General features: G+C 36.1%; 1 protein-coding gene across 3 annotated transcripts in view; it reads right to left on the bottom strand.

Annotated features, from left to right (window-relative positions):
* Nucleotides 1-6123: 6123 nt before the first annotated feature.
* The window catches only part of FAM117B (family with sequence similarity 117 member B), a 94590-nt gene continuing 86640 nt past the window's right edge, over nucleotides 6124-14073 (bottom strand). The window contains exon 8 of one of the 3 annotated variants that reach the window (XM_042995086.1): nucleotides 6124-10038. In XM_042995086.1, the coding sequence (XP_042851020.1) occupies nucleotides 9720-10038 (319 nt within the window). In that variant the 3' untranslated portion in view covers nucleotides 6124-9719. Of the gene's footprint in view, nucleotides 10039-11745; nucleotides 12060-14073 lie in introns of those variants that run through there. The other 2 variants (XM_042995087.1, XM_042995088.1) reach the window with 2 other exon arrangements.

The following is a 14073-nucleotide window of genomic DNA, read 5'->3' as shown; positions in this document are numbered from 1 at the left end:
ACTAATTGAAAGGGATATATACGCCCCTGTTCACTGCAGCATTATTTACAATAGCTGAACTATGGAAGCAGCCAGTGTCCATTGATAGATGAATGGATAAAGAAAACGTGGTGTGTGTGTGTGTATAAAATATTTATTATGGAAAATTATTCAGCCATAAAAAAGAATAAAATCTTGCCATTTGCAACAACATGGATGGATCCAGAGAATATAATGCTAAGTAAAATAAGCCAGAGAAAGACAAATACCATATGCTCTCTCTCACATGTGGACTTTAAGAAAAAAAAGGGGGTGGGGTGGTGGAAGAGAGACAAACCAAGAAACAGCCTTAACTATAGACTGATGGTTATGAGAAGGGAGTTGGGGGGGGGGGCGGAACAGGGCATGGGGATTAAAGAGTATGCTTATAATGATAAAAAAAATTAAATACTTTGTAAGTCTTTTCCTCAAAATGTCAGGTAAAAAAAACACCAAAACTGATTGAAGTCAGCTCTGCCTCTCTAAAAGTTGTGCTTCCAAATTAAAATACTTCTTGAAATTTCTGCACCTGTGCAACATTAAAACTAACAGAGCTTGCAAATTCATGTCAGTAACTTCTTTGGTAAGGAATTGGTGTCTAACTTGGGTACTTTCTCTTCACCCTCTGAACCAAGCTACACAGCAGCTAAAGTAACAAAAAGGATGAGAAAGGAAAATGAGGCAATGACCCAATAGCACATAATCTGCAATGATACTGAATGCCTGTATTTTATTAATGCTACTGTTCTGGAAGTAGCAGTGAGGCTTTGTGTTTGAGTTCTATAGTCAGACTCGGTTCAATGCCAGACTTTGACATTTCCCAGATGACCATGGAAGAGTTTGTCTAATTCCAATTTGGTCATCCACAAGATAGTAAAAATAGCAGTGTTTGTTTGGCTTTATAGGATTATTGTAAAGATTAGGGTAAACAGTTAACATATAAAGTGGCTGGTACTTGGTAAGCTACTGATAGTGTTACCTATTTATTGATTTAAGTTCAATATCCTTGACTATATAGTTATCCCTTGAACAATGAGGGGTGGTTAGCTACCCCCACCCCTACATAGAGTTAAAAGTCCGTGTGTAATTTTTGAGTCCCCCAGAACTGAACTACAAATAGCCTACTATTGACCAGAAGGCTTGCCAATAACACGTCATATAGGTTATATTATCTGTTGTACTCTTTAACGTAAGCTACAGAAAATATTAAGAACTCATGAGACAATACATTTACAGTACTGTACAGTAGAGTACTATAACTTATTGATACCATAAGTCATGTGTTTACAAGTTTAATCATCTGTCAGTACCTACATCAGCAGTCTTACACAAAACACCATAGATGCAATGTAATACTAACACTAGACATCAAAAATGAAGATAGTGTAAAAAAAATTCATATTCATAACAGTTCACGCATTGATAATGACACAGCATCAGTATGATAGCTTTACAGTAGCCTAGTATAATCCATATGATTGCTTCACAGTAGCCTAGCCTATAATGAATGGATTCTTATATTTTTATGGCATATATTAAGTAGTAGTGTCATTCATAATACAGTATTGGAAAAGAGTACATTTTTAAAAACCACTTAACCTGTGATGATAGGCTGATATAGTTGCTTCAGTTATGAGAGGCATACTATAATGGAATTCTTTGAAAGCAATGATATAAAACAAAACTAACACATTAATCTTATACTAAATATCACTTACCTTAATGCCTATGTAAGGATAGGTTATCCATTTCAAGTCTTGTACACAATGTTCTACACAATACTTAGGCAATATAATGATGACAAAAATATCTCGTGCAGTTCTTGCCATACAAGATTTTCACGAAGACCCAACATACACAACAGATAAGTTTATTAACAGTAATGGCATGATTAGTTACTATTAAGTGAAAGCATCATAAAAGTCTCATCTCACATTGAGTAGTATACTGGCTGAGGAGGAAGATGAGGAGGGTTGATCTCATGGCCTTTGGGATGGCAGAGGCAGAGGAGGTGGAACAAGGCCAGAAAGTTAGGCACACTCAGTGTTAACTTCATGGAAATATATTGTAATTTCTGACATGCCTTTTCATTTCTCTAAAAATATTTCTATATGGTATCAATCCTCCTTCCACCATTTGCTTTAGTTTCAGTGCCTGTATCACAGAAGGATCCAGGTTATGAAATTAGTCAAAAGTAGTTGTGAATAACCAGAACCCTTCTGCCAGATGGTCTAATGTCAATGTTTTCTGGCACTGCTTCTTCCTCATCATCTAGCACTGGTTTGGTAGCACTCATCTCCATCAAATCTTTTAATTCCTCTGGTGTTGTGTCCATTAGGTCTTGAATTTCTCCAAGATCCAAATATTGAAACTGTTTATACACACACACGCACACAATCGTTTTTACAACATCCAAAATCTCATTATTTCCTCGACCGTCATAAATCCTGTGAAGTCATGCACAACATCTGGACACAATTTTCTCCAGTAGTTATTTATCCTATTGGGTTTCATGGCTTTCACCACTTTTTCTGTAACAGTGATGCCAGACATCTTCAGTGGCATAATCCTTCAAGACTTTCATGAGGTTCTATTGGGGTTCTCTTCCATAGTGTTGACAGTGCTTTCTATTAAGTACAGTGTATAACGAGCCTTGAAAGTCCTTATGACCCTTATCTACAGGCTGAATTAGAGACACTGTGTTGAGGGGCAAGTAAACCACTTTGATGTCTTTGGTGTTGAACTCATAGGGTTCTAGGGGCATTGTCCAGTATCAGAAGAATTTTAAAAGGCAGTCCCTCAAAGGCAAGTTACTTCCTGACTTCAGGGACAAAGCATCAATGGAACCATTGGAACCAATGGAAAAAGGGTTTTCATTGTCCAGACCTTCTTGTACAACCAAAAGACTGGCTGCTGGTATTTTTCTTTTCCCTTCAAGGCTTGGGGATTAGCAGCTTTATACATAAGGGCAGTCCTGATCATAAATCCAACTGCATTTGCACAAAACAGTGGGGTTAGCTTATCCCTTTCTGCCTTAAATCCTGGTGCTCACTTCCTTACCATTAAATGTCATTTGTGGCATTCCCCCCTGTCCCCGAATAAGCCACTTTCATCTGCATTAGAGACCTGTTCAGGCAGATATCCTTTTTCCTCAATTATTTTCTTGATGTCTGGGAATTAATCTGCTGCCTCTAGGTCATCAAAAGTTGTTCTGTTATCTTTACATTTTTTAAGTCGAACCACTTTCTAAATGTTTATTTTTGGAAGAGAGAGAGAGAGCGTGAGCAGGGGAGGGGCCGAGAGAGGGGCACAGAGGATCTGAAGCAGGCTCCACGCTGATAGCAGTGTCACCAACATGGGGCTCAAACTCACATACCGTGACCTGAGATCATGACCTGAGCCAAAGTCGAAAGCTCAACCGAGCCACCCAGGTGCCCCAACCCAAACCACTTTCTAAAATTATTGAACCATCCTTTACCGGCATTAAATTCTCCAACTTTAGAGCCTGCATTTACCTTCATAAAATGACTTTGGGTTTTCACATATCATATTAGTTTACAGATATGCCCTTCTTATACCAATCCTGCATCCACAGAAAAGCTTCATTTTCAATATGAGACAAAAAAGGTGTTTTGAAAGGTTTTCATGTCTGCTGGTATAACTACAATGGCTTCACATCTTTTTTTATAATGGTCCTTATACTGGATTAATTTATCTTGAAAAGGTTACCACTGCAGCTTCAAACCTCAATCTGTGGTACATTATCAATCAATTCCACTTTGCTTCTTGGGAGAACTTCCAGCATCTCTAGTGGCACTCTGTATGGGTCCCAGGGTGTTATTCAAGGTTTATGGTACTGCACTAAACATGATGAAAAATACATGGGAACTGCAAGATCACTTTTAACTGCCACATGCAATTTACTGGAGAGACAAACTGCTCATGTTAGTCACACAATGTGTTAAGAGGATACTTGCAACACTTGCACTCACCACAATAGCAATACGTGTAAATGAAATTATTACAGTAATACAGCATGTACTATAATTTTATGCAGTTACGATTTGCTACTGCATCTTCCTATTTGTTTACCTTTCTCTTCACAGCAAATGGCACCATATATAGTTGTGCGTGCACCTAAGTTTTGATAAGTTTTAACTTAGGAGAAATTTGTGTGTATTTTATGGTAGTAAATGATCAAATAGACTACTATCTACAAATATTTTATGCATTCATGAGATACGTTTTTTCTCAAAATTTTTTGGTGATTCTAAGCTATGCAGTTCATCTGTGAGTTTTTTCAAATTGTCAAAAACCTTTAAAAAGTTTTCCAACATATTTATTGGGAAAAAAACCTGTTTTTCAGGGGTTAACTGTATTATCACTTTATAAGCTAAAATGAATTATATGGGACCATTTTCTATGACTGAAAAGTTTTGGCTTTCTTAGGGAATGAATAAACTTACCTAACAAAATATAAAGGAGATGAGAACAAATGTTTGCTTCCAATTTTATAAGTTAAATTATTTTCACATTCTAGTAGCCATTTAATGGAGAGCACTATCAGCATTTCCTTCATCTCATAAATAAGAAAACTGAGGCTCAAAGAGCTCACTTCTTTGCTCAAGGTCCCATGACCATTAAGCTGCTGAGCCAGAACTGTACCCAAACTGTGGCCTTAAACCCAGGTCTTTTTCTGCATCTCCTCTGAATTATCCCAATGATCTCAAAAATAACTGTGCTAAGGCACAGAATTGAGATGAATGTTTATATTCCTGGCTTTGAACCAAGAGAGCCTCCATGATAATCTTCTATAAAACCTAATGATTTAGGAAGACTAATCCATACTAGCATACAAAATCAAATGAGGTAAATTCTCAGTTTGAGGAAGATGCAAATTGCAGAGAAGACGAGTATTTTATTTTTACCAAACCAGCAATTTGGAGATACTTTATTAAAGGGAAGTAGAAACAATGTCTTAAAGACTGAATGGCTCAGTGACTTGAGTGGCTCAGTCAGTTGAGTGTCCGACTTTGGCTCAGGTCATGATCTCATGGCTCGTGGGTTTGAGCGCTGCTTCAGGCCTGGAGCTTGCTTTGGATTCTGTGTCTCCCTCTCTCTTTGCCCCTCCTCCACTCGTGCTCTCTCTCTTAAAAATAAACATTTAAATAAATACATAAATAAGAGGATACTGTATTTCACAGCCAAACACTTAAGAGCAGTTAAAGGGGAAAAGGCATTACAGACCTAAAAAGTTTTTTTTGTGTGTGGTATATTTAGCGAAGCAAAGGAAAAAAAAATCAAATAAATAGGGGAAGAGGGGTATACCCAACTTGAGATCTAAATTTTCTCCTGTCAACCTCTTTAAGAGAAAAGAATGGGAGGAAAATTTGGAACCAATTTGAGATTCTCTTTGCATTTGATGCTATATTACATTATAATGTAAATGTATATTCATTAGTTATCTCCAAATTCTCATAAACTTTATCCCCCAGAAATAATTAAAAAAATTTTTTACAATGTAATTAGATGACTTTTCATGACCGACTGCTGTGGTAACTTTTTTACTTCATTTAAATGGTGTCCCTGCTTTCTAGGTGCTTCCTAGGTGCTTTCTAGGTCTGCAGCCTTCACTGGGACATATCTGACTAGTTCTGTTCTGTGCATACAGATTAAATCTCTGAACCTAAACAACTATCTTGCATGTATAAACCACTGTATCAAAGGAAGAACATAGCTGATTTAGAAAGAATAAAATACCAAAACAAAAAGAATCCTCTATATGTACTTCAGGATAAAATTCAGTGACTGTCTCAGCTAAATCTCTAACAAACTATGAAGTATGGAATTACTTATAAACATGCATTATCTTTCAGTGTGCTTACCACTTACCACAAAGATCAGGTACTTTAAGTTCTAGAGCAAGTAAAGAAATAGTCAGGAAGTAATAATAACTGGTAATACTATATGTCCTGCTACTTAACACACTCATTTTCCTATACATTTGTGAAAAAGAATATTCTATTTGTAAATTACTTCAGGGTACATGTGTCTGAAAAGAAAATCTGAATTGAGGCAACATTCATAAAAGCACATAGAAAAAAATTCTCAAGAAGAACAGACTTTATTTTTAACATAAATGTTCTATTTTCTTGTGAGGCAGCAATAAGTGTTCAGATACAGGGAATACATAAGTACATAATAACAATATTTATCACCATTGGAAATGCTGTTTATTGGGAGATTTTTGTTAGAAAAACAAAATTTTAAAAAATTGCATTTTAAAAAGATTTACACAGCTTAAACAGATGAAAGATATAGACTTTAAAAAAACATAAATTATATTCAACAGGATTTTTTAAACAAAGTATTGTTCAGGGCTGCTCTACTTATTGTTAATTTAAGCAGAGTTAAACTTTAAAGTGCGAAGTATTCTTAGCTTTTTAAATGCAAATTCAGCACTTCCACTGGTCTGATTTTGAGACATCAAAATTCCAAGCATTAAGGAATGAATCTTAAGTTTAGAACAGTGAACTAAATTCAGTAATGTCAATTTTTCTTTTATTTCCTTTAACAAAAGAAAATCTTGACAACCCAGTCCTAATCTTGGACATACAGAAGGCTGTAAGTTCTGCCATTTTTTAAAATATCTCTTTTCCAGTACAAGCCAACCATTTAAAAGAAAAAAATGGGGGGGGGGGGAAGAGCCTTTCTTGTTGCCAGTTATTCCACAGTTAGCAATAACACGTTCCAAAAGGCTGATCTGGTCTCTCATAAGTGTAAGAAGTATTTTAAACAAAATGAAGATTCTAGTTAAGAAATAATTTTGGCATCCATGCTCACCATATTAACCAGAGACAAAACAGATATTTTAAAAATATAATTGCTAACAAAAGCCACGACAAGTAGTAAGACTTAGTCATGATCAGAAACAATAAATTTTATGTTTTTATCATCACAAGGAAAAAAATCAAGAGTAAAAAATAACTTAAGACAAAGTAAATAACCAGAGAATACTTTTACGGAAATATATATGCTATTTCTTTTACTGCAATGGAAGTAAATTTATTTAAAACTTAAAAAAATTTAAATTATATTCCCACTGAAGCTATTCTAACTTATCTTCTGTATAGTTTTCTACAGAAATACAAGATAATCATGGAATGTAATTTTAGAAAATATTCTACTGGGAGTAGGTCCATTTAAAAAAAATCAGCCATCTGTGAACTAAGGGTTAAGCAAGAGCTGAATGGGACCTATGGTTAATATTTTTAAAGACTGCAATAAAGCTCATATGCTTAAAAATTAGCCCTTTGGCACTGGCAGTTGAGTTGTCTGTACCTTGTACCTTTTTTATTCTTTCAAACCTCAGGCTCTATTTCTCCCAAACCCAAGGGGTATGTTTGGTTACCATACAATGCATTTACCTGCAAATTCACATTCTCCTTACAACCAAACATTAAAAGTTCTACTTATAAGACTCTGTAAATAATAACTCTTAAACCTGTTCTCCCATTCTGGCTTTAAATTACTTTAGATAAAGGATATATGAAACGCTATAGAAAGATGTCAATTACACAAACATGCACAACAGAGTAAAGAGAAAGATTGTTTATAAAGTGGCATTTTAGTTGTAAAATGCCCTTGTGATTTACAGGAATGGACAGAAGTAAGTGTAAAGTAAGGAAAAGAACACTGATTTAATGGAATTCAAGTAATCCAAAAACTGAGGATTTTTTTAAAAACTTGTTTTTAACTTCTTCCTCTTACCATTCATACCAACTCACCTGAGGAGTTTCAGCTTTTCTTCTGTACTTTTGATAGAGCAGTTTTCAGTGATGAAATGGTTAGGTCAAAAGACGTAACATATAAGGCAAAGAATCAAGGTTCTCAAAAAAAACCAACCAACCAGAAAATACAGACCCTGAATAACTGAGTTTTACTGATTTAGAAGCCACAAAGCACTAATTCCAAGCAAATTAGTTTTGTATGGAGAAGGTACCAAAATTTATCAGTGTTACCAAGTGAAACCGGACAGACTTATTCAAATGTTTGAATTTATCTAATCTGTATAAATACATCGCCATTTTAAACTTCACAGGGCATAATTTTAAATACTTAGATGTTTTAAAGGTGCATGAGTATAAGAAGTCCTTTCAGATTTATTGCTACCACTAAGTTTTCTTTGATGGTATATGTCTGAACAAATTGACGTATTAACCCTCTAAACTGTATTCCTTTTACAAGTATTAAAATTTTTTTCTCCCTATATGTATAGGAATATTAAATTATTGCATCATAGGTAGTATATGAAGGTCTTAGAAGGATGCTTTTTATCAACAGTGTTTGCTGGAACTCATTTTTAAAAAGAGCTGCTCCTTAATTTCACTACCACATACACAAACGTGAAATAGTGTTGTCATGTGATATTGGCAGTGATTAAGATGAGCCTAAATCCAAAACTGTATGGATTTTTCAAAGAATCCTGTTGTTTATATGCTCCAAAGCTCTTTTTGCCTGTCTTCCGTACTGTGTGGAATGCTGGAGAGAAAACTAGCAAAACCTGTAAGCAACATATCTCAGTGCCAACCACCATAAAGAAAATGTCAGTCACAAGATTCTGTGACTACGGATTGCTATTCAATGGATTACACTCCTGGCAAACTACTAACCCTGACCAAATCCACGAGACAACAACATCACAAAAGCAAAGGAGGAAATCCATGCACAGCCATTTTAGGACCTCTTGGAACTATGATACAGTGATGATAAAGGGAGAGCATGTGATAAAATATTTTGCAGAAAACCAAAGGGGTTCCTTACTCCTAGCTAGCAATCAACACTGGGTAGTTTCCTTCTGGCTCACTGACTTTTAAACCAAGTTCCAACAATGGGTGAGAAAGTATTAAAGCACTTGTCTCCAGACTATAATTTTTCTGACCACATGGTGAAATGTGTACAGGAGTAGTGAAGAAAACAACAGTTTTACAAGTATTTCACCCAAAGCACAAACTTCTGACATCCAAAAACATAAATCACATAATGTACTATTATTTAATATTGCTTTTTATCTCTGGTTATATATTTGTTCAATGCATTTACCTATCAATTCTTGTTTGGGAGAAGAATATAGTCATGAGATTAAGATTGCTGGGAAAATGTCAACAATCCCTTTGGTCCCAAAGCTGAAAACAGCTGAGAAAAGCACACATCTAGAAAGGGAAACAAGAAACAAGAGGCCACCAAAGAATCTTTGAACATCCTGTCTGCTACGTTTCAGAAAATGTAACATTGGTATTATAAAATAGTCATTTTCATATAAAAGATGGTTCTTGCAGCATCATTCACGTCTCCCTTCAGGAATTATGTTTGCAGGGATCAATTTTTTGTTTTTGTTTTTAAAGAAGTTTAATTTGAAAACAAAAAAACAATGTGATATTGGCCCTCCAAAAGTAAAGAATGAGACCTTTTTTGTTTCAATCAGTGCTTTCAGAAAAAGCAGGCTAAGCAACGAGGGCTGGCCTTCATGAGTGAGCAAAGCCATCAGAGGGCGCTGCTTTCTTCCAGAAGTCATACTGTGACACATCACCATGGGAAGTGGGAGCACATCACAGCCGACTGGGAGTGCGCGATGCCATCACAATGAAATGATCTGAGGAGGTTCTCAGTTGCCCAGAAAAATGGCCACACAGTCTTGTGACCTATCCTTCAGCTTCTTCAATTGGCTCTGGTGGTGGAAGTAGAGAGGCCGATGGCATGACTGTACTTGTTCCTCGAGAGACCCGGTCTTGCTCTGTGTTTGTAGACAGGGAGGCCACAGCAATAGGCTGCAGCAGAGTGGTTGTCATACCAGTGGTAACTGTCAGACTGTGCCCAGAGCCCTTGAGAGTAAGATCTGGTGTGGGAAGGAGTGGCTTGAGGATGCTGACGAGGCAGAAGGCAGAACCGCTTTTAGGAATGAAATTCACCTTGTTTTTGTCAGGACAGTAAAAGGCTGGGATTTCGTGAAGCTGTTTTGGCCTAGGCATAGAACAGACAACCCAGTAATTTTAAGTCACAGAACACTGGAAGTAATTTTTTTTTTTTCTAAACAGATAACGTATAGATAATGAAAGGAATATAAAACTCAAGTTATGTCAAAAGCTCCAAATGTTACGGGCCAAAGTGGAATTAGACACCTAATTCAAAATAAGTATCTTAGAATGCCAGAAGTACATCATTCATCTCTGCTGCTTTCAGTTCCCTGGAGAGCCCCCTGCAGCATTCAGGTGACTCAGGCTGACAACCAACTGTATCTCAATGAAGATTTAAGACAGCCATTATGAATAAAGAATTTCCTAAAGCAAAAGAAATTCTAGATGTTTAAAGACAAAAATATGTTCCACTACATTTTTTCCAAAACCTGTACTATTTTGAAGGGAGAAAGCAAGTAAATTAATGACATACAATGTCCATCTTTTGCTAAATTCCACCCCTGTGTGACTCAACTTCAGTGGGCATGAGTTTTCAAGTGTGCTTAAAAATCTCTTTGGAACAATTTTTTTAGTTAACCATGATGGTTTTCTGAAAAACATAATGGAAATATAAAATCAAAATCAAATTATTCATTGTCCCTTCCCGTCCCCAGGGGCTCCTGAAAACTCACCCAAATGGTTGGAAAAAGATACTAAGTATTACTGATATTTTGTGAAAATAAAGATATTAAAAAATTCAACTGTTAAAGTAACATGGAAATGCCACAAAATTAAAAAGAAATAAAGTGGGAGAACCTAAATACATCAAGATTCAGATGGAACAAGGTAATATGGTCATGATGAAAGTACGATTCTCATCTCTCCTAATGAAATTTAAAAAATTAAAATTTAAGTGCGCCAACTCTGCACCAGATTCTGGGGATCCAAAAATGAAACCATCTACAAGGAGACAGACTAAATATGTAGTTCTTGGGGGGAGGGAGATGCTGGGAATAGGACTGTATCTCAACATAATTAATCTCATTTGTAATCTTACATGTTTTATGCATTTAAAAACATTATCAGGGGCACCTGGGTGGCTCAGTCAGTTGGGAGTCTGACTCTTGGTTTTGGTTCAGGTCATGATCTCACGGTTTGGGAGCTCAAGCCCTACATCAGGCTCTGCGCTGACAGCGTGGATTCTCTTTCTCCCTCTCTCTCTCTCTGCCCCTCCCCTGACTGCACGTGCAGCTCTCTCTCAAAATAAATAAATAAACTTAAAACAAAAAACAAATGGGGCGCCTGGGTGGCTGTTGATTGAGCATCTGACTTCGGCTCAGGTCATGATCTCACACTCTGTGAGTTCGAGCCCTGCATCAGGTTCTGTGCTGACAGCTCGGAGCCTGGAGCCTGCTTCAGATTCTGTGTCTCCCCCTCTCTCTGCCTCTCCCCTGCTCATGCTCTGTCTCTGTCTCAAAAATAAAAATAAAAACATTTTTAAAAAATTAAAAAAAAAACAAATAATAAAAACATTATTCAGAGAAGTTACAAATTACTTCAAAGCATCCCTAATCTTTGCCAGACTGCCAAAGGTTTTCACAGTACAAAAAAGCTCAAGAAGTCCTGTAAGAGGTCTGACAAATGTGATAAAAATGACTTGTAAAGGGGTTTAAAGGTAGCACAAGGGAGTGGATAACCTGTGGCAGAGGAAGAGGGAGAATTTTGTAGGAAGAAGGCTTACAAGGGAAGTAACATCTGAGCTGGGTCTTAAAAAATTAATAAGCAACAGTCCTGGGGAATGCGTGCCAAAAAAAAAAAAAAAAAGGAAAAGAAAAACCTCCAAGCAGACAATGCTTTTGATAGGCAGATTTTATTAATAGTGAATACTACCCAAGGACAGCTTTGATAAATACAATAATTTAAGAACAAAGAAATAATTTAATTGATGTTTTACTTGTGCAGTCTTCTTTCTTATATACAATGGAAACGTCAAGTAGTTTTAGGACCACAAGTGTATCTGGGTAGATGAGAGGTAAGAAGAGCACACACTGCTCTATTTTTACTATGTGAGAGTATGGTTTTCAATTCCTTAAAGAAGATAGGAAGCTGAGGTTAGATTTCTATTATTAAATTATGCTTGAATTTTCTTTTGAAGGTGGAAGCACCAACCTCCCCCACCAAACAAAACAAAACACACAAAAAAACAAAACACACAAAAAAACAAAACACCTTCCTTTGTCCCCTCTTCCAGCCACCACCCCAACCTACCAAGAGGAATCACTCCTGACCTCTAACATTTTTCTAGGAGCTTAATTATTAACCAAGAAACAGATTATCCACTCCTGGCACACATGACCTATACCTATGCTAATAGAAGCTGCAAGTACTAATACAACTTCAAAGCTTCAACTTAGTAACTATAAACACAAAAAAAAAAAAAATCTCAGAACTAATTTAAAATTTTTATTTTTCCTTAAGGATTATTCCAAAAAAATTGTGTCTCAAAATAGATATAACTGTTTACAAGCTGGCTTTCTGAAAAACTGATGGGATAGGCTGGATAATAATTATAGATATTCTTATACTGATGCAAGGAATTCTTTCCTATCTGTTTTAAAAGCCTTATGTAATTTTTTTTTAATGCAGGAATTAATTATCAGCAAAGAAAATGCTGGGTCCGAGTTACTTATAATTGGAAGAAGGGAGAGAGGGAGGATCATGTTATATTTTTTAAAATACTTCTATACCGCAAAAAGGCCAAAATACTTAGGAGTCTAAGGTAACTAAGGCCAAAGAATTCATTAGTTTGGCAGAAGAAACAGCATATTAGACTTCCTTTAAAAAAGGAAAAGTGCAGACGACATAGCTATGGTACGTGCTATAACACAAAGAATATAGAGACCGAAAGAAATACAAAATCTGGTATAAATTCTGGTCTAAATACAACCACCTATTTGCATTCAGGTAAATAAACATACATTTCTAGAAACCAGAGATCAAGCCTCACCCCACTCCAATCTCCAGTTCCTATCAGAGTTACTTCCTTCAAACCAAGAGTTAAAGAGAAGAGTATTCCTCAAACAATGATTAAATAAACTCAAAACTTTTAATTTGGACCAATAATCTGTATTTGTTGCGAGTGTGCCCAGTGGATTTTGCTCTCATTTTGACAGAGGTAGTGCAAAAGAGATGAATTTTTTTTAGACTTTGAGTAATTTATTGATAAAAAAGTTAAAATTACCTCTAAGAAATCCACTCTTGGGTTACTGCTATTTTTGTTTTGGTACATAATGAAAATGCTTAAAAACGCTAGACATCCTTTGTATCAGTATAATTTGTAACAAACTATGTACACTATAAAAAGAGCAAGTTTACCCTTCTTTTTTTTAATTTTTTTTTTTTTTTACATTTATTTATTTTTGAGAGACAAAGAGAGACAGCGTGAGCAGGGGAGGGGCAGAGAAAGAGGGAGACACAGAATCCGAAGCAGACTCCAGGTTCCAAGCTGTCAGCATAGAGCCCAACGCAGGGCCTGAACCTACAAACCATGAGATCATGACCTGAGCTGAAGTCGGACGCTTAACCGACTGAGCCACCCAGGTGTCCCGCAAGTTTACCTTCTAATAACAGATGCATGTGCCATAAAACATGTAACATGTCAGGGTTTATCTTCTATTTCTTTGATCCATCTATCTATCCATATACACACACATACTCTTCCCTCCCTTTAGACACAAATAATGTAGCAGTATATACATAACTCAGACATTAAGTCCTGAGAAAACTTCCAAATCCAAGAGATTAAGGCAGATACCACAGGACACCAACCTACATAACAAATATTCACACAAAGTCATTTATTACAGAAATTCAAACTACTTTTGAGCCAACCAACAATTTCTCTGCATTTGGGCAAATCTCAATGAGTAAATCAAAGAGCTCAACTCCAAAAACTTCCACTTGGACCATTTGATTTTTACTTAAAAAATTAAAAAAAAAAAAAAAAAAAGGGATCATTGTATTAAATTTATCTTGAGAGAGAGAAAGTGCACGTGCAAGTAGGGGAAGGGCAGAGAGAATCCCAAACAGGTTCTACCCTATT

The sequence above is a fragment of the Panthera tigris genome, chromosome C1 (assembly GCF_018350195.1).
Source record: "Panthera tigris isolate Pti1 chromosome C1, P.tigris_Pti1_mat1.1, whole genome shotgun sequence".
NCBI lineage: Eukaryota > Metazoa > Chordata > Mammalia > Carnivora > Felidae > Panthera > Panthera tigris.
The sequence above is the reverse complement of the archived record's forward strand: the minus strand, read 5'-3'. Positions and strand labels throughout refer to the sequence as shown.